The sequence below is a fragment of the Parasteatoda tepidariorum genome, chromosome 5, assembly GCF_043381705.1.
Source record: "Parasteatoda tepidariorum isolate YZ-2023 chromosome 5, CAS_Ptep_4.0, whole genome shotgun sequence".
In the NCBI taxonomy this organism is placed as follows: domain Eukaryota; kingdom Metazoa; phylum Arthropoda; class Arachnida; order Araneae; family Theridiidae; genus Parasteatoda; species Parasteatoda tepidariorum.
Window position 1 is genome coordinate 91,378,368 of NC_092208.1, and position 23,182 is coordinate 91,401,549.

The 23,182-nt window shown below is 31.4% G+C and overlaps 2 protein-coding genes across 5 annotated transcripts in view; one reads left to right on the plus strand and one right to left on the minus strand.

Annotated features, from left to right (window-relative positions):
- LOC107454238 (mediator complex subunit kohtalo) overlaps nt 1-10,853 on the minus strand; it is a 107,044-nt gene extending 96,191 nt beyond the window's left edge. For all 4 annotated transcript variants that reach the window (XM_043044733.2, XM_043044732.2, XM_043044731.2 and 1 more), the window contains exons 1-6: nt 10,594-10,853; nt 8,295-8,357; nt 7,333-7,371; nt 3,676-3,780; nt 1,343-1,426; nt 1,104-1,263 (exon numbers count right to left, since the gene is read on the minus strand). In XM_043044733.2, coding sequence (XP_042900667.1) covers nt 1,104-1,263; nt 1,343-1,426; nt 3,676-3,780; nt 7,333-7,371; nt 8,295-8,357; nt 10,594-10,689 — 547 coding nt within the window. In that variant the 5' untranslated portion in view covers nt 10,690-10,853. The remainder of the gene's footprint in view (nt 1-1,103; nt 1,264-1,342; nt 1,427-3,675; nt 3,781-7,332; nt 7,372-8,294; nt 8,358-10,593) is intronic.
- Nucleotides 10,854-13,997: 3,144 nt separating this feature from the next.
- Nucleotides 13,998-22,221, plus strand: LOC107454249 (CB1 cannabinoid receptor-interacting protein 1). The gene is made up of 4 exons (XM_016071373.3): nt 13,998-14,158; nt 15,752-15,849; nt 19,114-19,258; nt 21,780-22,221. Exons 1-4 carry the CDS (start codon nt 14,087-14,089, stop codon nt 21,942-21,944), a joined length of 480 nt encoding a protein of 159 aa, XP_015926859.1. The 5' UTR covers nt 13,998-14,086; the 3' UTR covers nt 21,945-22,221.
- The last annotated feature ends 961 nt before the right edge of the window (nt 22,222-23,182 follow it).

Below are 23,182 nucleotides of genomic sequence, written 5' to 3' on the forward strand. Positions count from 1 at the left end.
TACGACGCACCATGTGAAAAGGACACAAGTAAACGAAAAACAAATATGTGAATGGATAAACGCAGGAACCACCAAAAATAAAAACTAGCGAAGTTGAGAGAGCTATAATGTACGGATGCGCAAATTCAATTCACTTCGCACCAATGAGGAAATATCCGGATCAAATATCTGCAGGCTAAATGAAACAGGTTAGAACTCAACAACCAAAAAATTTTCCCCACTATGCAGCATAAGTTGCTCTTATTAAGGCAACAGCCCCCCATTTTCTCCTGAGGATCATTCTTTCTCGGGAAGCTACTGCAAGGAAAAAAGTTCAGTAAGTACTACTGGACGGCTTAGGTTTCTGCAGTTATTAGGAGGGGCTCTGTGATAATTTGACTCCCCTAAAAATTATGTTTTTGTAACATTGCTGGAAAAATTTTAAAAATTGAGAGAAAAAAGCAGATTTCCGCTTTTTGGCGGAAGACTTTCATCCCTATGAGTCACTGTGAATGAAGCAAACATAAACTTAAATTTTGTCCACTCTGCCAATACAACATCCTCTTGTTCATTAAATAGATTTGATTTTAAATACATGGAATTCCTTTATCTCCACCATTCAAAATTCAAAAATCGTTTCTTTGGAAAGCCAACTTCTATATCCACAGAAATTGCAGTCTTTCTGTGATGCACATCTTTGCATATTTTTATATTGCTTGCCCTCATTTAAGTCTAAAACTATTGCTCAAAATTTTTATATTTGTCAACTGAAAACTCAAAACTATAGGAAAAATATGATGGCTAGATTTGAAAAGACAAAACTTGCTTGCCAGCCTTAAATATTCGGCCATCAAAAGCGAGCTGGCAAGTGGAAATTTCTTGCTCTGCTTTATAGGTAGTTTTCATTCCAAAACACATGGAGGACAAAGTTATGTCTACATAACAAGGGAATTTTAACCTTTAACCGAGAAAGAAAGCAATAAAAATTACTTAAACATAGTTCTTAAACTCTTTAAGCCCAGCCAGATAATACTTTTTACTCTCCAACAATAGAATGGCTCCTCTAATAGAAATTTTTCACTAGAAATGTGAATTTTGGTAAAATGAATGTGCAAGCTTCATACCCTGAGAAGGATCTGTTTGTTGACGCTTCTGTTTCTTAGTTTCAGAAATTGCAGCATAATAAGCAGAAACATTTTTGATAAACCAAGCAGCTCTTAACATCGGGACAGAATGTTCATAAAGAGTCATAAATATGTCTTCTTTCTTGTTAAATATTGGAATCTGAAACAAACAACGAAATGATATTAACCAGCAAAGTTTCTTATTTATATGATATTGTGTTTTAATAAAATAAACATACCTTTTTCCCAAGAATTTGGAGTGATTTGGATCCAGCCAAATCTTTGAACCAAGCTTCAACAGCATGCTTAGACCTTGATGTTGCCTATAAATCATACATAAAAATCTTTATTTTAATGAAACTTTATTACTGAACATCAATATAAGATAAAAGTTTAATTCCATAAGAACTTGACCAGAACATTTTTAATAATCTTATTAATATATATCAATTTTTTGTTTTTGTACATAAGTGCAAAACTCACCAGATATTTTAACTCTCTAACCCTTTTTTTTTTTTTTTTTTTNTTTTTTTTTTTTTTTTTTTTTTTTTTTTTTTTTACATAATGAACTTTTTTTGCCCAATGCAATACATTATAAACATTGGGTACACTCTATAGAAACGGGCAGCTTGGGTAAAAAAAAAATCCTTTTTTAAAGATATAGTTAGAGAAACAAAATGAATATATATATAATTGAAAACTACAACAGAAATGTGTCATTAATTAAAGTTTCATTCTAAAAAATTAGAACTTATTTGTAAAAGTATGCAAAACATTAAAAGCCTGGTTTCTGCTTTAATGACAGTTAAATGTTTTGTACAGGAGTTTTAATGGACATATTAAGAAAATAAAAGTTTAATTTAAGTAGAAAATAAATTTAAAAAAAATATTGACTTCTTTAACTTAATTACTAGAAAAGAATTTAATAATAAAAGCTTCATTTTAAAAACTGGACAAAATAAAAAAAAATTTTGCTTTCTTTGAATATTAAAAGTAAAGTAAAGCATTTCCGCAACAGCCAATTGTGGGCTAAGAGAATCCTGGAGGTAAAGGCTCCAGAATTTTAAGACCAGCAGCATGATTGTGGCAAAATGGTCAGAATTGCACACAAATTGCTTGAAGCTGGGTGGTCTTCCAACCACCACTGTGAAATGAACCCCAGTCCTCCACAAGGATAACTCAGTGACTTTAATCACTTTGCCAACACAGTTCAAATTTGAATATTAATTGTAAGAAAAGTTGAACACCTACCTTTTTAGAATTAGTAATCAACACATTATTTCTCTCTTTTAATAAAATTTAATTTTTAAACAATTTCTGATCTATAAATTACTTTATATAGATATATACACACAGTGAAACCTCCTGTTATGGACACTCCTGCGAAACGGACGGCTCTCAATACGGACACATTTTTTATTCCCCGGGAATCTTTTATGAATAAACCATTATGTACATTCTCCGCAAAGCGGACACTCCCGCAACCAGACGCGGAGAGTTATTTTGGCCCTGAAACGTTATTTTCTATCTCTTTAAACCAGACATTACTTTTTCCAAACTTGATAAAAGAACTATTTTTGTTTTAAATTGCAAACTAAAAAAAAAGCAGTTTTTCACCATTTTTAAAGTAAGTAAATTTTTTGCCTTATCCATAACTAAAAATATTGTTAAGCTATTTCACTACTGAAGAATCAATCTTTCTCCTGTCATCTTGCCTTATCTTTGTAATGAAAGGTGAGAAAATGGTACTGCTCCCCTGAAATAATTCGGACATCAGCATCTTTTGATCTTTTCATCTGGACCACACAGGTTATGAGACCCCTCAATTTGAAATGGCATCCTAAAGTAAATGCTTCTTCCTCATTGAAATTTTCTTATCAGTTTGAAGACTGTATTTAACATAACTAGGGTAAAAAAGGAGAACAGAAGTATAATCTTTGAGGTGTTCATATAAATGAAACATTTATTCAGACACTTGATAGCTGATCAATTGTGATCAAACAATAGGTCCTCATGACTTACAGGTATGCATTGCTTTTTTTTCTGTGAATCCTGGGTGGTTCACTTTCAAGAAGGTATTAACCATGTTCCCTATCAAATGATAGGTAGGTGTAAGGAGATGTAAACCTAATAATTGAAACAGACCGAGGATTGAGAGCTCTTATTTGATATCACATGTCTAACTTGAGTATCTATGCTAGTAGGAAAATTATATTCATTTATTTGTAGCTACATCTTGAATTATGTATTTGCACCAAACTTCTTTATATATTCTTTCATATCTTTCTTAAAGTTTAAATATATATCCTTGTAGATAGTTATTGTGGATTAGATTATTTAATTATTTCTACATCTTTGAAAATATTCTAAAAGCAATTTATGGTGTTAAACTTCGTTATTAGGGCACCCTTTCCGTAAATGGACAACTCTCATAAACGGAAAATTTTTTTGGTCCCAAGAATGTCCCTTTAATGGAGGTTTCATTGTGTGTGTGTGTGTGTGTGTGTGTGTGTATATATATATATATAAGGTTTATAATATATAGGTGAAACAAAATAAAATATATACGTACCAGCCAAAAATTATCTTTTGGATCTTTTTGTTGTTTTTTACGACAGTCTGCAAATCTGTTCAACTCTTGTTTTAGACCTAACACTGCACTGAAGTAGGAACCAAACTAAAAGGAAATAATTTGTTTGGATACATACAAGTATTAATACTACAAAAATGTCATTTTTTTGTGAAAAAATATTTAAAAAAATTTCTGTGTCAAACATATTTTTATATTCAAATAACATATTTAATACAAAAAACATTCAATACAAATAAGTTCAATATTAAATACCTATTCATGAAAACTAGTACTCCCCTACATTTTTAAAAAAAATCAAACTATGCATTCTGATATCATGTAACTAAAAGATCTGTAGAAAATTTTTTTAACAAAATCTACAAAACATAAAATATAATACATTATAAGTTTAATTAAAATAAAAAATATATATTAAATAAATAATAAACCTGAAAAAAAATATATATTACAAAACTATTCAAGTTCCCTTGCTATTCAAGTTGAAAATAATAAATTTCTAAAAAAAATTATTTTAAGTNCAAGAATGAAAGAATATATGTATATATATATATAGTGCGAATTTTAAACTTGTAAGCCATGTGATTATAAATCCCTATGATTAATTTCAAAATTCTATGAATATGAATCCGGATATGAGGCTTTTAAATCACGTGAATATGAAACTCTATATCGAATTTTAAAAAATGCGAAGATGCAAATCATGATGCGTAATTTTTAGATCACGTAAATACGTATCACGATGCATAATTTTTAAATCGCGTGAATACAAATCACAATGTCTAATTTTAAACGCACGTATAATAACGAAAATCGACGTTTGATATCACAACCGCAATAGCGAATCACGACATTGGATTTTAAGATCGCGTGAATACGAATCGCTACATAGGGTTTTAAAAGCGTGTAAATACAAATCGCTATATTGGTTTTTTAAATCTCGTAAATAAGAATCGCAATGTACGATATTTAAATCGACTGAATCACAATGTTCAACTTTCAAATCCGGTAAATACGAAAATCGATGTTTGATAATAAAATCGCGATTTTAAAAATGCATAAATACAAATTTAATATTAAATCTTGTAAATAAGATTTTTAGATCTCGTAAATAAGATTTTTAAATCTCGTAAATAAGAATCATAATGCACGATGTTTAAATAGCGTAAATAAGAATCGCAATGCGCAACTTTTAAATCAGGTAAATACGAAAATCGATGATTGATATTAAAATCGTGTGAATAACAATCGAGATATTTGCAGAGTCTGGACTTGGGATTTCTAAAAGGCTTGTTTGAATTGTTTTTGTTTAGACCTAATAAATAGAAATTTTCAAGATTAATTGAATGAGCAAATAAATATTTTCACCGCAAATCCACGTCTATATTTTTTTTCATTTGCTTTTACGCCAGACAACAGGGTCACGACGTCTGAAATGCAAAAATACGAGCTATCCGGCGGACGAATAAAAATACCGAAAATCTTATTTTCTGTGTGTAAAAGCGGAGAAAATAGCTAAAATTGGTAAAAATACGGAAGGGTTAGCATCTAGTACATAGTTTGAATTTTCTGTTTATCTTTGAAAATCGTAAATATAAATATAATTATTTTATTTCAAACACTGAATTTTCAAGAAAAAAAAAAAAGCAGGATATCTATTTAAAAAAAAAAAAAAAAAACGAAACTTTTAGAGAATCGGAGTTTTTGATAAAAAGGCTAAAATTTGAGAGGAAAAAATGAAAAATCTCATCCCTGTATAAAGGTCAATCAGTTTTATCCCAAAGGAAATGATTTTTAGAGAAACTTCAGAGGGAGGAATGAAGACTTCAATACTTTCGCTCCGCGGAAAATTAAATTCCTCATAAAATATTTTAATTTGTTCAAAAAAAAAAAGAAATTAGCAGGAAAAATGGAAGAATCTGATAAAAAAGCGGAAATCCGCGAAAGAATCACATCCCTGATAATAAATAAATAATAAACCTGAAAAAAAATATATATTACAAAACTATTCAAGTTCCCTTGCTATTCAAGTTGAAAATAATAAATTTCTAAAAAAAATTATTTTAAGTAAAGTTTTTTTTTAGATACCTTAAACTCAAATTAAGTAACTTTCCTTGATTTTTTGGGTATTTTAGTATAATTCCTTGACATTTTCCTGATTTTTCTAGGTTTACAAAAATTCCTTCTTTTCTAGTCATTTTGCTATAAAAAAAACTTTCACCAATGATTTGCTAAGTTAAATATTTTAGCTTATTTCACAGTCACCAAGGAAATTTCAAATAATAGTCTAGAAGAAAAAAAAAATTTTTAAATTAATTTAAATTAATGTTTATACATTATTACACTGTTGAGCTATAACATTAAATTAGCTCGACTACATAATAAAGTACATCAACAATAAAATATATCATAATAAAGTTTACCATAATAAAGTATATTAAAGTATGAAAACTAGCATAAACTTATCAGATAACTGAAATTCATACTATTAAAAGCAGCATTGGTAATAATAAATAAAAAAAAATTTAAAAAAAACATCATTTGACCAAAATTTCTTTGCCTTTTAAGATAATCTTGGGAAACGCCAACTCGGAAATCCTGTTTTAAGGTAGCATCAAGCATCTTGCAAGAAACAAATAAACATAAATTACAACTACTCTCAGTATAAATTTTTGAATAGGAAAGAGGTGTTAGCATGGACTACTTGAATAATTCTATTATTTATCAATAAAAATTTCTCTGTAAGTATTGATAGATTAGGAGTCATGTTTTCACATTCAATTCAATACAACCTGATAGCTAATTACAAAATAAGGTTTTTATAATGGAAAAGTAAACTCTTCATTTGCTTTCTTCTTTATGCAGACTCTTTATTTTTATTCATTGTTTTAAGTAGTAGCAGATAAATAATATATTTATATGCTTATTGCATATTTCAATATTCGTTTTTGATTCCATTTGATCGACAAAATATTTCCTACAAACTGTATCCATGAGTGTTGTTGGGGGCTACGTTGAACTCTTTTATATTAAGCTATTTGTTATAATAATATAGTTCAATAACTAACACATCACAATTTACTTAATGGCTGAGTGGTAGCATTCCCGTGCCACAGTTATATCATCCGACTGGGCAAGGTCGACTCAATCTTTCATACCTTCAGTCGGTCAATAAAATGAGTACCAAGTATGCTTGGGGACTGGGGGTTCTACACATAGCTGACCAATCAACATCTGTTCCTCTATCTCAGAACTCAAGGTCAAGAAAAGTGGGGTGGGGACAGTAGGACTAAGTACGCAATGGGTTGTCGCACTACTGAGCATTGTTTAGTTTATTTACTAAATTAAGATTTATTTTGTAAAGTAATTAATTTATTTGCAATTTTCTTCAATTCTCACATACTAAATTTATTTCTGTGCAGTGAAAAATGTAGAATTATTGCTTTAACACATTCTCTGTCATTTTTGTTTTTTATTCAAAATAATAATGCACAGAATTTTATAATTAATAGAAGATATAAAAGTAAACTTTCAAAATTCTTTAATGGTTCCTTCAAATGATTAGTATTCCACCACTCTGTTGATATTTCATATTGTTTTTCAAACTAATATAGCATTGTTCAAAATTATTCAACTTACCTTAGTAGCAGTAATATTTGAAGTTCTTGCAGAGCCATACTAATATGAAGTAAAAAAAAAATGCAAGAAAAAGGAAATTAGAGCTAAATAAGTAAATAATTAAAAACATAGAAAACAAGATTACTACTAAAAAACGTTTAATCTTTAAATGTTTTTTGTCTTTAGATACAATTTTAACAATATCACTCTCAATACTTACTATTTTTTGCAAATTTACTTTATAATTTACATTTTCAAACGCTTCAGAGTTTAAATGCTTTCTAACTATAGATAGGCTGTGGATATCCTCCAATATTTTTTGCAAATCTTAATCGGTTTCATCACTATTATCATCAACATCGGAAGATCTTTAGACATGCAATTTTTCCCGAAGGGCAATGTTCTTGTTGGATACCAAGAAGCACTTAACCCTGAGAAGCTTTATTAAACCCATTTGTAATGCGTTTTAATCAATAAATTCAGAGGACATTTATTTTTGCTTTAGAAGCATTTTGCAGGTCACTAAAATCAAGAAAAAGAAAGGATTACCTAACCAGTCGCTTAGCGTTCTTTAAATGATTAGATTATTCCAAGATTCAAAAGTTGGTTTGCTGGGAAAAATTCTACTCGTAAACTATACAATTTAAGTTCCCATAGTCCTAAAATGTGACATTTCCATTAATTGTTTTTCAATGTAATGATATTGCAATAACGATATTGTTACCAAATTTGCACGATGTTATATTTCAAATAAACAGTCAAAGAAAAACTTAAACAGAAAATTTAAATAGTCGTATATGCAAGGCATTTCAATTGTCAAAGTTATTTCCCTTAACTTTTCATGCCCACTTATATAAAACATAAATTAAATAGCAAACTTTTGTCTAGATGAAATCAGAAAATTTAAACCAAATCAATTCACAATTAAGTTTTGCGAAATTGAAGAAAACTAAAAGTATATGAAATATATTCATCATACATACCTCATCTGTTAACTGAGGGAGACTCTTAAAACCTTGTTTAACATGAATTTCAGTCAGTTCATCCTGAAAAAAAAATTTTAAACTTGAGTTTTTATTTCATACAAATTAGAAAATTTTAGTGCCCACAAATAAATATTGACAAAATCGTATAGTTTATATGCAAATTCTTTGCTGTTTGCAGTGTTTTCATTACAGAAAAAAAATGGGAGAGAATTTCTCACCCTTTCTCAAAAACAGGGTGAGATTTCAAAAAGTTAAGTGAGATTTCTAAAAATTTAAAAAACACGAATAGACTTGGAAAAAAATTATTTCTTTAATTATAATACATTTTTAACATCTTCTAATTGAATATTTTTACTGCCTCATCATATGGAAAGTGTTCTATATCTACTTTTTCATCGGCTGTTATATTTATTTGGCTGAAAAATATCCGTATTTGTTTCGTTTTGACCGTTTCTACCGACGTTTGTTTCATTTTCATTTGTGCGTTACGGAGTAGAAGATGTCGCCTTAACAAGGTATTTATCCATCTTACATTCATGCACAAAAAGTTTAAACGTCTTACATGAAGAAACCTTACTTACGGTGAACACGTGGTTGAAGAGAAATGTGTTCTGAAAGGGGTTCGGGGGGGGGGGTCCTCTGCTGTTCGCAAAAAGTGAAACGGATTTTATTCAAAATGGCAAAAGACTAAATTTTTTCCAAAATTCGTGCATTTTGAAATTGATTAATAGAGTGCGCGAACTTCTCGCGGTAATCGTTTTTTATTGCGAGAAAAGAAAAAAAATAGGCGAGATTCTCGCGTTCTCGTGCTGTAGTGAAAACACTGTGTTTGTGTAGGACAATAACCCATTCAAACATAATGGAAAGATTATATTGAAAACTCAATTTAAATTTTTCAATGGGTTATCAATAGTTCTTATTAACTAGAATAAGTAAGAAAGCTCAAAACTAACAGTGTCTTATTGATCCAGAGCCTCTAACATTCGACTTACAGCATCAGAAAATAAATATACAGTAATAATAACCTCCAAGACCAACAATTGATGGTAGGAGATATGCTGTTTTGGTTTTTTAATTTTTAGTTTTAGTAACGCATTTTATTATTGTGAATATGAAACATTCTCTGCAGGGCCGGATTATCCATTAGGCCAGACTAGGCCATGGCCTGGGGCCCCCAATGACTAGGGGCCCTCTTAAAATGGATTTTTAGAAAATAAATTTTAAAAAATTAAGAAAAACAATTATTTTTCAAATTTTTTCAAATTGTTATGATTATTTTTTAGTTCTAATTTAATAAAATAAAGCAAAATTTAATTTATTATTATTTACTTTTATTTTAAACATGATTTCTTAAATGAAAAGATACATAAATACTTTTATATTCGAATAAATAAAAAATATACAAGAAAAAAATTTAATGAGGGCTCCAAAAATTTTAATGGCCTTGGGCCCCGCATACGCTTAATCCGGCCCTGATTCTCTGCACATAATTTTTCATTCAAGCTATATTAAATCTTTTATTATATTAAATATATTAACTATAGTTAATAAACTATTCTAAAAACATTAACCATTATTTATTAACTATATAATAGCTATATTTACAAACCATATTAAAATCAGAGTCATTTAAAAAGCCAAGTAAAAAGGTGCACAAAACTAATAATATCCTTCAGATAACTGTCTTATGGTTAACCTTGTTAGTAAGACAATCGTTGAACAATACAAAATATCTAAATACTTTAAGTTCAGATTATTTTACTATTTATTAAGAATTTCGTTAGTGCACCATAGTTGTGTTAATTTACGTTCATGAATTTAGAAAGCTTCAACTGCAATACACAGTACACAATAATTTCAAAGAAGAAAAATTATCTTGATCTATAAAAATTTAATATACTATAGGTAAATACAAAGATGTCTCTTTTTAATAAAATTTCGGTTATGCATGACACATTCGCACTGTTTAGCAAAATAATGATGACAATGATATAAATTTGCATGAATTTAAAAACTAACACTTATTATAAGCACTTCAACACTGCTTTAATAATGCGTACATTAAAAAGAAATTTAGCCGAGGCAATTTAAATTGTGGTTAAATATGACAACTAAAGACATGCAATATGTTAAATTCAGCGAAACTCAGGAATTATACAGGCACTGAGTTAAGTTCTTTTGCACCTCAGTTTTAAAAATGTACAATTTAGTTTAACAAATATATCCATAATTAACATTAACATGTAAAAAGCATTATATTTCCAAATTCCAAAATAATTTTAAAATAAAAATATACTTCTTTTTGATCTGGCTCCTGTGGATAAACGTCAGGTGGTCCTAATCTTGGCTTTTTAAGAGGCCGCTTTTCAAAAAGCCAAGTAGACACAGACATTATGTCTGCGTTTTATTAAAAGAAAAACTATTCTACCTGATTAATTCATTTAAAATTCTATTGTATCGGGACATTAACAATTCAACAGCTACAAAAAATGGAAGTAAACAAAACATAAACAAGACAAGACATACTTAAAAAGTTACGGTTAGGATATTTCTCCAGCAATTGTGACGTAAACAATGTAAATAAGGCAGAATCTCGCCAAAAAAAATCTTGTTCATTTTCTTGCGCGCGTTAATTCATAGATCTCGCTCGTGCGTTCCAAGTAAGATAGGAATGCTCAGAAATAAATAATTGTCAAAAAAATTAGCTCTCCTAGAAAGAGTTTTCAGAATGAAAAGAAATTTTAAGAAATCAAAGTAAAATCATCATTTATTACAGATAAAATACAAATTAATGAGGGTTTTATCACCCTTTAGGCCACCTCTAGCGCGAATGCAGGATGCGATACTGACGCATTGAGGCATACAATCTCTTTCAATGTCCTGCGGCATCTGATTCCTGATATTATATATCTTTTCTAGTTTCTTAATTCATGGATCTCACGTGATTAAAAACTTTAACATTTCAATTGGTGAGCAATCCGAAGATCTTGATGCATGTCACAAAAACATAAGACATTATCGAGAAAAGCGGTCCAGAAAAGATTATAAAGCACTGGATTAAGATTAAGATTAGTTCAAGCTCAAGCGATTATTATTTAGTAGTGATCTGCTTATTTCTCAACAGGGTAATACTCATAAAAAAGTGGTAAATAAATTCAATCCCATGGTAAAAAATCGCTTAGTTATAAAAAATAATTAAAATCAATAGAAAATGGGATATTTTTTATATATATATTGTAAAAAGGAATGTATAAGTATCATATATAACGTTCCAATAAATATGATAATATATTAAAATAATAATTTTTTTAAAAAACTAGCCCATAAGAACGCGGATTTTACGATTTAATTAATTTTCGTTTTTATTTTTTTGTTTTTTTCACCTTAACCTTTTTATTTATTTTTTGTAATTCGTCACAATATTACAATAAGTTTTAGATAATGCATGTATAGTCAATACCGTCTTTACGGCATGGGCACACTTGGTAAGTGCCCAGGGGTCCCAGGCCCTCAAGGAGCCCTTGAGAATCTTACTTTTTATAAATTGTGTTTAAAGAATAAACATTATTGCCTTATATATTTTTTAAAATAAATATATTCTATTGTATAAAGTGTGTATTTTTTTTATAGAAATAGTGATTGATCATCATGCAAACACCAAAAATTTGAATAGTTTATCAAGAAGAAAATTTAAAAGGACAATCGAAATCTATTTCTCAACGTTCCAATGAAAATTTTAGGTACTTGGGGATTGAAAGATGTTTTAATAAATGTTTAGTTTGACAAAATAATTCATGCCTTTTGAATTTATTTTGATTTGTTATACCTTTATGTTTATTTAATTTAGTGTAATTATTTTAATTAACTTCTGTAATTTTGGAAATTATTTTATTCCTTGAGGATTACAACTGGTTGGCATCTAAATTTGTTTTAAAAATTATACATGGTTTAAAAATGCTTTATTTGAGTTTTTGGGGTAATCAAAAATAGTTTAAATTTGTTGAAATTATTGCATCATATCTTAAAAATTATTTATTTTATGTATGTGAAGTTTTCTTAGTTCGTTTTTAAACATTATGGTATGTTATAGGGGTCCGGTTCATTTTTGTGACCGAGGGCCCTGCATGCTAATAAAACGGCCCTGATAATAGTGACTATTAACATTAAATGTACAAAATAACAATAAAATATAATTTTTTCAATGTATCATTTATGATTAATGAAACAATATTGTTAGTATTCAATTTCTGTCATTTTGGATTTGTCATTTTGAAAATTGAAATTCTAAGCCTTATTTTTAATTAACGTCCTCTGATGATTTTTAGAAAATATTATTGAAGTATGAGTTTAGGCCAGCTTTTGCAGAATTCCGCCCACTGCACGTCGGAGAGATCGCAATGCTTTCACGAGAAACTGGAATTCAACCCATCACCCATTTTTAGCCAAAATTGTGGCTAAAAACTGGCAAAAGTCATTATTGGTTTAAAAAAAAGAAAAAGAAAAGTCCAAACTCTCGGAGCACTTATGACTCTTCCCTAGAAATATAAAGTTCCATGTAACACTTTTTTGGGAATCGCTGTTCTGAGAAACCCGGATACGAGGTGGTTATACAGATATTTTTTCTTTTAATATCCATAAGATTAAGTTGAATGACATAGGCAGGACACCTAATAAGAAATAGCCCAGCCCCCATTAAGGGATTTTAATACGACTTTCTCCTACGAAAGACCAACAGGAAGACCCAAAAAGAAACGGAAAAGCCATCTGATAGTGAAGAACTTACTGGAGATCAGTTTCTAGGAGAAGAGCAGATTGGGAAAAGCTTCTAAGGAAGGCCCGGGCTCACAAAGGGCTGTCGTGACAACGCTGCTGCTGTGCATGATGATTCAGAATTTATTTTCATTACAGATAGATATTTGTTATAAATGTTTTAAAAAAGGAATTTAAGAATTGCTGGGAATTAATTTGTATATTTCGAGCAATAGATCGTTGATGAACTTTTTATTTCGCGCTTAACTCAAAATGCGTATTTATTAAAACGAACAAAACTCAAAATGTGTGTTTAATAAAATGAACAAATCTTGTCATACACGTTTGAAGGTGCCTTTTCAACGTTTGATGCTTCTTTTCAACGTTAAACGATAAACTCAAAATTTTAACACTCGTTATTCTTGGAAAAGTGCGTACCATTAATTTTGAAAATTCAGTTTTTTTAAAAAATATTAAGAATAATCCTAATGTGAAATTTTAAAAACTTAGATTAAAAATAGCTGACTTATTATACATTATATATTAAAAAAGAAACTTATATTAAAAATAGCTGATTCCGAATTTATTTGGATTCACTAGGTAATCCTTTTAAATAAATACCCTAATCATAACAGTTGTTTAAAAACAATCGAACTAATTTTTCCATTTCCGTAAACGCGCAACTTTAGCTTCTTTTTTTAACGTATACTTTAAGCTGCATCTAATTTTTTAAACACCCAATTTATCACATTTCCATTATCCAGCTTTTAAAAAAATCAAATTTACAGTGGTTTTCAAAACCAAAATATAGGTGATGATATTTTGATAAATGTATAATGTAAGAGCGTGTGTGTTAATCAATCGATTTAATTATCCAGACATTTTTAGATAAATTTTCTGATAAATATCTATTTCCTGATAAAATAAGTTGGATAGATAACGTTAAATCAAGAACAGCAGGGAAAAAAATAAATAAAACGCCTCTTTAGCGGTCGTAGTTTTGTTTTCATGAGAGAAGATATTTTAAATTCAATAACCTCATGAGCGGAGTTAAGTTTCAATTGACTTGTAGCATTAAGAGGGACGACACCAACTGTCTGGTGTTTTTCAAAGTAAGTGGAAAAATATAAAATTCGTAATAAGTGGAAAAATATAACATAAAATTTATATTTACCTTTAAACCTGAACTTATACGAAATATTTTATGCATTGAATTTACATAAAATATAATGAATGGTATGTAATCTTGAACTTTTATATTTAAACTCTTTACTTGCGTTAGATTGTTAGCAGTCTTCGTTTAATACAAGGTTTGAAAACACATAAAATGAATAGGTACCTGAACTCCACCATGTGGCACTGTAATATGTATTTCATTGCTATTTTATCAAAGACAACACTGTTATAGCTATAGCAGCTGATTAAATATTAGGATGGTGGATGCGGATTTTAATAGATACCCTGCATGTATAATTCTGTGCTGTAATATATATTTAATGCAATTATTTACCATTTTATAAAACAAAAATAAAGTCATATGGAAATTAAGAAGTCTTTTTCTGTAACAGAAAAAAAGTGTTTGTAATAGTTGCACATGCACTCGTTGGCTTCATTCATTCCCTTAAAATCGTGCACAGTGTTTTTTTTTTAGCTTACGAAAGATATGACATATGGAGACAGATCTGGATATTAAGGTGAGTTCTCGGCACTTACTATTTAAATTTTTACAGGACACAGAAGTTTCTTTCTCGCCTTGGTTATATGTGGTTAACTCCACGAGAGAGTTTATTAAGATATATTTGATTTGATTGCCTTTCTGAGATTTGTTAACGTTTCCACAGCACGCTACTTTTTTTTTTTACGAGATAGCACTCTTTATTTTTTTCTATTTTTTATTTATCGTTATTATTGAAACGTCACCAAATGTAAAGTAAAGTAAAGTATTGGAAGAGCAAATGGTACAGTAATAAAACAGCTGTAACCTTCTTTTCATTGCTTACGCTTTAACATCATATTGTGGAGTTATTATTATTTAATACATTTAAGAGAAAATTCGTATCGGATAGAGCGCCCTTTTCTGCTCGGAAAATTCAGATTCAAATCCAAGCGGTGATCAATAAATAATATGAAAGTGAATTATTGATTAAATGCTATTAAAAAGGAAGAACTCCGCTGATTTCAGCATATCAGACGATGCTTACTTACACAACTTTTTGGATGCAGGTAAGGTAGTTCTTTTGTTATCTACCAACGTTAAAGCTTTTTTCTTTTAAAAGCTCAGAATGGTTACAATAGCGAAGAATCCGTCGTTGTTTCCACTTTCGCAAATTACAAAATAGACTCCCGTAATAGGATATAAACAAAAAATTGCTCGCTCAGCTTTTTGAAGCAACTAACAAAAAGTTCTTAAAATGTCGTCTGCTTCAGTATTTTGCAACTTATCTCGTGCTACAACTTTTTATTTCTTAGATTAGCCTCTATTTTTGATGAAAGATACACCCGCTGACCCTACTCATTAATAGAGTGCTAACGTGAAAAATTCACAAAGGGGTTAAACAAATTTCATAGTAAGTGGGCGGTTTAAGTGGTTTTCCCCTCCATTAAACGCAGACAGATATTAGCTTCACCTGCAAACTGTTAAAAAAATATAAAAACTATAAAATTTTTACTTGTTTTGACATTTTCTTTTATTTTTTATTCTGCAGCAAGATGGTCAAAGATTCGATACGGAGAAGACAATTAAGATGAAAGTGCAGACACCCTATAAATTTGTACTAACATTTAAACCACCACAGACGATAAAGTACGTATAAATTTTAACTCCTTAAAAATGTTTATTTGCACGCTATCACTAACTATATCAATTCAGTTGTTTAAACATATTTCATCTCATTTTTCTGTTTCAATACTTATGTTCACACTCAAACAAATTTGTTCAACGTTGAATCATAATATCAGTACCTTGAGCCCTAATGTGGAGTCAATTTGCTAAAACCAAGTCAGGTATTAAATTGAATTATAACTCCAGTCAAGTTGAGCCAGAGTATCATGTAATCAAGTTTAAGAAATATCAGTTCCTTGAACTGTAATGTGGAGAAAATTTGCCTCGACCAAAGATGGAGTTAAATTGAACTATATTTCTCTTCAAGTTGAACCAGGGTATAATATAATCAAGTTTAACATATATCGATACTTAGAAACAACCTAATAATGTGTAAAATTAAATTACGTTTCCCTTTAAGTTGAACCAGAGTACCCTACACAGTGAACCAGAAAGAGGAGTAAATTTGCTACAAGGTCCCATTCGCACAACGCGAACGAGATGGTGCCTATTAACTATTTACGTTTGAATGTTCATATTTCCATCATAAGTTAGGTGATCTCCGAAGCAAGGAAAGAGGTTCAACCAGGGACCGATCAAGACAAATTAAGGCCCAAGGCCCACAAAATTTTTCGGGCCCCTAACATAATATTTTAATATTAAATTTCTGAAGGGTAGCCCTAACAATAAAAAGAATCTAGTGAACTGCATGATTCATGAGAAACATTCTAAAAAAATTTGAAAGCTAACAATTGAAGAATATTTTTCTAAGATCTAAATATTAAACAATATCGTATGAAAATCAAAATAGCTTGGTGACCACAAACAATTGAAATCAGTGATTTTTGCTAAAAGTAGTAAAGATTGTAGCCTTCCATCTACAGCTTTACATATTTGTTAAGAATAAGCTTTTAGTTCTAGTTGACACTAATCATTTATAAGAGACTTTGCGAATATGCATTCTCGCTGCATTTGCTTAAGCCGTTGGAGTAAAAATGGCACCCATTAAAATTCAGCTGTACTTTCGATTTTGATTAGTGCAATGTTTACACAAGTTTGATTTATCACAATATAAAGAAAATTTGAAATAAAAAATTCTTCTTTTGAGATAAACTGTTTCTTTCAGTATTTTTTTAAAGTAATATTGTGGACTTTTTACTAATTTTTGAGGGCCCCAGAAAGTGTGGGCCCTAGGCCCGTGTCTATTGGGCCTAGGCGATAATCAGTCCCTGGGTTCAACCGTAACCTTTCTCGGAGGTTACGGTTCAACCGATTCTATTACGTAACAAGCTTTAGCTACGTCACGAAATAAAAATTTGACTAGTTGTCCAGTGAACAATGTTTGACTTCAAGTTGAACCAGAACACATCCTGTAATCAAGTTATGGTACCAATGATAACACATTTAAACTTCAAACCATCTTAAGTTTATTGAAAATTTGCATGATATGGTTCAATTCGCTAGCAAGGCTCAAACTTTCTATCAAGGGAAAAATACTTTATTTCCTAAAATAGCATTATTATTTTGTATAAACTATGGGTTCTAAAATAATTAATTGTAAAAATTAAATCTAAATGTTGTAATTATGACAGAAATAAAGAGAATTAATCTAGCGTAACAATTAGGCTAGAAACCGCTGTAATTGATCTGCAACATCGTGAAAAAATTCTAGAATTTATCGGCAGAGCGTGTGTTAAAATATTTCTATTCAAAAGTCGCACTTTGCAAGTCCATAAGTTTTAAAAGGCAAAATATCTAATAATACTACAATGCATGATGAAATAGTTTCAGAAATAAAAGAAAGTACTAAATATTAATTAATACATTACTAGTTTGAAATTTATTAATTGAAAACAGAAAGATTCTCTAACAGTAAAATTAAAATAATAAATATTCTTGGTTTCAAATATTTTTGTTTTAATTATTGTTGGCATTAAAAACTTAACACAAAAAAATAAGGAACTAAGCATCGGAATTAAAGCTTAGTAAATAAAAATTTAAAACATTATAAAGCTTGAGAGATTTAAACCTGATATAAAAAAATTGATATTGATTGATATCTGATATTAAAAAAAAATTGCATTTCAAACGATGTTTTAAAAACTAAAACAGAATATTAACGTTCGAAATGGCCTGCAGATGACGTGGAACAGAACTCTCTATCTATGGCAACACTTCGCATGTTTTCCCCATAAACGTGTGGAGAGTCATATGAGAAGGAAGTACGTTTAGTTTCTGTCTTGATTTTCAAAAACTTTTAAGTTAGGAAACTATATGGAACGGAAAACTACATTGAACATAGTTCCAAAAGAAAGCGTCGTGGAAGTTAAAAAAAATAAAAAATAATTGTGACAATCAAATACGAAAAATATTAAGAAAGGGGAAAATATCGTAGTCATTCCTATACAATTGAGAAGAGGAGGAGAAGTAAAGGTCAAGCCATGGTACTGGTCTTCGCCCCAGATGGCGTATTTGAGCGTTGCGATCGCGAAAGTCTACGAAATGTCTCTGGATGTCTCGAAAGTTTTGTCAAATTTTCGTAAAAAACCACCCTCTGAAGAACGTTGATGTGAATTCTGCGCGATGAAAGAACGGGAATAATTGGGAAGAGATTGTTGTTTTTAGGGCCATTTTTTTCTAGTGATGTTGTGTCAAAACATTTTTGGGATTAAGACTGATTCATAAAAAGAAATTAGTATAGGTACCGAAAATTAATTTGATTTTTAGACTTTCATTTATTTATTATTATTATTATTATTATTTTTTGATGGAAGGTTTTTTTATCTACTATAAAGAATTCGCCATAAACTTGAACTTTCGCGCTAATAACTAACTAAGTTTATAAATTCTGTGTTAATTAATTCGTTGAGAAATGATCAAATGAACATAAAAAAAACTCCCCAGAGTGGGCCTCTCTTTTTGACCCCACGCTAACCTTAACTATTATCCGAATAGTAATAACAATTGGTTGCTATGTTTTTCGTATTTTCTGGAGTTAAGAGCAGATGCGCACTCAAATCATAAATAGGAAAATGACTTCCCACCGACATATAAAAATTAATGAAGTTGGTGGAAAAAATACTTTTTATAAAAGGTTAACTTAATTTTGTCTGCATTTTCGTTGTATTTATTTTATCTGCAAGGCTGACATAAATCTGCATTCTATTTCTGACACTGGAGAAACTTGCAGGGCCAATGGAACACGCATTTGTATCATGAATGATGTTCGTCTGAATCTTTTCATAGGTCAGCTTCATTGAAGGGTGAAGATCTGGAGATGACGGGGGAGGAGTCGACATCTCTGCACTCACGGTACTCCCTGAAGTGGGTGAGCACAAACATTCCTGTCACCAAGAAAAATCGTCGTCTCAACTTTACCCTCATCATGGAAGTGAGTAATACTGCCCTCTTTTTATTTTATTTTATAACCATCAATGTTGTTGTTGTAGTTCATTTACGTCGCACTAGAACTTCACAATGGGCTATTGGCGGCGGTATGGGAAGCATCCCTGAGGATGATCCGAAGATCACAATTTTGATTCTCTGCGGAGGGGATGGCACCCCCGCTTCGGTAGCCCGACGACCTGCACGCGCAGTCGAGCACTTTACGGTAGAACAGTTTAACGAGGACCCATACAGATTGATCCAAGTGGTCAACCACCCGCACTATGACCGTCACTGAACAGTCGACTGAATTTTCGGGTTTACGACTAGTAATGTTCTATTCCGTCACTAAACAATTTTGAACCCAATCCAGAGGACAAGGGAACTCCTGATTAAAGTTTTGGGAGAAATTTTGCCCTCGTGGAGGACTTTTTTTGATGGAACTATCCCGCATTTGCGTTACATGGAGAGGAAAGACCACGTGAACCTCCCAAGGTTGGCTTAACGGCAAAGGGACTCTAATCCATGAAGATCCGTCTACCACTGAGGATATTTCACGTCAGCACTGTGGTCGGTGCAAACCGGATGCCGGCTAGCATGATGCCATCGCTGGGATTTGAACCCGGTTCACCTCATTAAAAAACGAACGCTTTATCCCCTGACGTATCGCGACTCGCCCTCTTTTATTGAGTTATTTTATTTTCAAAACTCAGCGAATGTCACAAGATCTTATCATGAGCCGAGGTGAGTCGGGGGATAAAGCGTTCACCCCCTAATCAGGTAATCCAGGTTAAAATTCTACTCCTAGTTCGCACCGATCACAGTGTTGGCGTAAAATATCCTCAGTGGTAGACGGATCATGAGTTGGAATCCCCTTGCTGTTGGGCTAAGCGTGAGAGGTTTTCCTTTTCCTTTCATTGGCAAATGTGGGTTAGCGCCATTTAAAAAACCTCAACGAAAACTAGTTTGTCCCAATGCTTGATCCAGGAGTTCTTTTGTCTTCTGGGTTGGGTTCAAAACTACAAGGCTACAGAGATGAACACTGAAAGTTCTTAACCCTAAAATAGATCGTCTGTTGAAAATTGTAATGGTATATTTACGGATCATCCTCGAAGATGTTTCCCAGATCGTATCCCGCTCATTGTGCGACGTAAATAAAGTACCAGTACTACTATTTAACAGCCATGGTAGGAACACCACTTAATTTTGAGCCCGGTCAGACAACATGGATAGTGCCCCTCTCTCCAACACTCCACACCACAACCAATGAAAGGACTTTCAGCCACGGCAGATTTAGAGTGAGCTTTATTGCTGCTACACAACCCACTTTTTAGTCGACTGCCAGGATCGAACTCACAACCTCCAGCTCTCCGCAAGCAGTGTGAGCTAAGCCATAACAAACAGTCACACTTTCTTTTATACTAAATTGAAGTACAGTGCCTTTTAGGTAAGGTAAAAAATTATCAAGATGCTTTTCATCAATTAGTAAATATAAAGTAGGTTAATGACGTAAACAGGGCATAAAATGACGCGGTGAGCTTAACACATTTAAATTTTACACTAGTAGTACATTATTTAAGTCGCAGTACAGCTGCGCAAATGGGCTATTGTCTGGGAAACATCTCTGAGGATGATCTAAGAACACCATCACAATTTTGATTCTCTGCAGAGGTGATTTGGTAGCCCGACCTGCCTGCGAAGTCGATCGAGCACCTTACGGTTGGACGAGAACCGAAACAGCACACCCTCGGTCACTTTATGGATGGGTGATCGTGTAAAGCTAAGGGTGGTGACGCTAGTGGTAAAATTGCTCTTTCAAGACTCCCGGGTTACTGCTTCCGATATATTTTTACAATAACAAAACTGCATAGAATATTAGGCTTGCTCTCACATCGCCTCGTAGTCATAACATAAGAGGAGGGATACACCGGAAATTTTCTAAATTTCTTCCGGTTTAAGGACGATTGTTATTGTTTACATTCACCCATCCATAGGCCGATGAAAGTTATCATCCACCCCTCTCACTGATGCTCGACTTGGGTGTTTTACTGGGAACCGAGTCGAACAATCAGTTCACTGTGGGACTCATTGCTGTTAAAAGACGGAGCCTTAAAATGAGCAAAATGCTTTGCCATGGTTGGATGATGAGTTATCAAAGAACCTGCTATTTACATCAATGTAAATTATATTAAGAAACCTGTAGTTCATGGTGTGAACAAAAACAGGGCTGATTGTCATAAATGCTCAGTGGCGTGCCAGCCGGGGGGGCAGAGGGGGCAATCGCCCCCTCTGAAATTTTAGTGAGGGGGCAAACAATATATTTCGCCCCTCCTGAAATTTAAACATTCGAGAAAATAAAATCAAGTAAAATTCCGAGTAAAAAATAGTCAAAAAGTAAAATTTTAGAAAAAAGTAACTTTTTAGTTGAACTTTGTAGCTATNAAAAAAAGTTGGCACGCCACTGTAAATGCTGTATTCAAATTCCTTTACTGCTTAACACAAGGAATAAATATTGAATATGTTTTCAGGTGCAAAACATGGGAGTCATACAATTACCGTTTCAGTTCAAATTTTACCGAGCTGAAGACACAACTCATTCAACATGGGGGAGGAGTCTCAATTACATTGATTACGACTGTGTCTACAAAGACGGACAATCATTTATAGAAATCACAAAAGAACTCTTTCGATGACTCAAGAAATGATCCACATTGAAAACAGTTATCTAAAAATGTGCAGAAAAAACTCAAAACATCTGGATCGTCGTTTCTCAATGAAGAAAAATTAAAAAGTGTTCCAGAATAATCCTATTTCGTAACCACTTTTACTTTGAAATCTACATAAAATTTTGAATTAAAAAAAAAACATGAAATTGAAATAATATATCTGCCGTACTGAAATGTATTGCAACAAAAAACCCTTTTCTATTAAATAAAATTGAATGCGATTTAATTTCGTAAATTAAACGTATGATGTTGTGCTTTTTTTTTTAAATGTCATGCATTATTTTATGTCATTTTTTTCTCCCATTGTAATCTTAAGACTGTTTTTCGATCAAAGGATTTTTCGTCAGATGTTACAGAAGTGTCAACTTTTCCAAATTAGTTACAGACGAATCTCGTTAAAGCGAAAATGGCTGGCTTATCAGAATTATTTCGTGTTAACCGGATTTCATCTTATCAGACACATCATGAAAACAATTTATTACATACTATTAATACATATTATGTCCTAGGAGCCGGGATAGCCTGGTTATTGGAGAGGTGAACTAGCGTTTGTAAGAAAGAGAGTACGAATGTAGCTGGTCGAAGAATTAAATAGTGACTGGTGCACGTTAAATCTGACGGGGTCACAAGTCCTCCAATTTCCCATAACAAATCAATACCTCAGGGGGTACTGATCCTGGATCTCCTTTGTCTTCTGGATTGGGATCAAAATTACAAGGATACCTCAGTAATTGTAAACTACTAATTGGGTTGGCTGTTCAACGACGGTTATAAAATATTATGTACTACTTTATTCATTTGCCAATCATCTAACTATAAAAAAAAAATAATAAAAATGGCATTCCTCAAAATGAATAATTGGCACTTTATTCACATGTTTACTATCTGCATCCAGTTTCCTTCCATGTTAAGCGATAATCAACTTGAATATTTCATGCTTAACATATAAAATACAATAACAATTGCTTGCTGACTCGCGGGACCAAACATGTGTTTCATGTAAAGTCATATTTCACGTTAAGCGATTTCATGTTAATCAGGAGCACAATAACACAGAAATATATACAATTATAAAATGCCTGTGAGGAAGTACTTTGATTTCAATTTTAACAATTTTCAAGAGTGATATTATCAAAATTCTATTTTTATTGAATTTTAATAAAAATTTAAAATCTGCACAGTAACCATTAAATCACACAAAACAC

What these genes read in the sequence shown, in the direction of transcription:
- LOC107454249 (XM_016071373.3), top strand. Translation starts at nt 14,087, where the DNA reads ATGAGCGGAGTTAAGTTTCAATTGACTTGTAGCATTAAGAGGGACGAC. An exon ending in AAACCACCACAGACGATAAA is followed by an intron (nt 15,850 to 19,113) that starts GTACGTATAAAT and finishes ATCTTTTCATAG; the next exon opens with GTCAGCTTCATTGAAGGGTG. An exon ending in ACTTTACCCTCATCATGGAA is followed by an intron (nt 19,259 to 21,779) that starts GTGAGTAATACT and finishes ATATGTTTTCAG; the next exon opens with GTGCAAAACATGGGAGTCAT.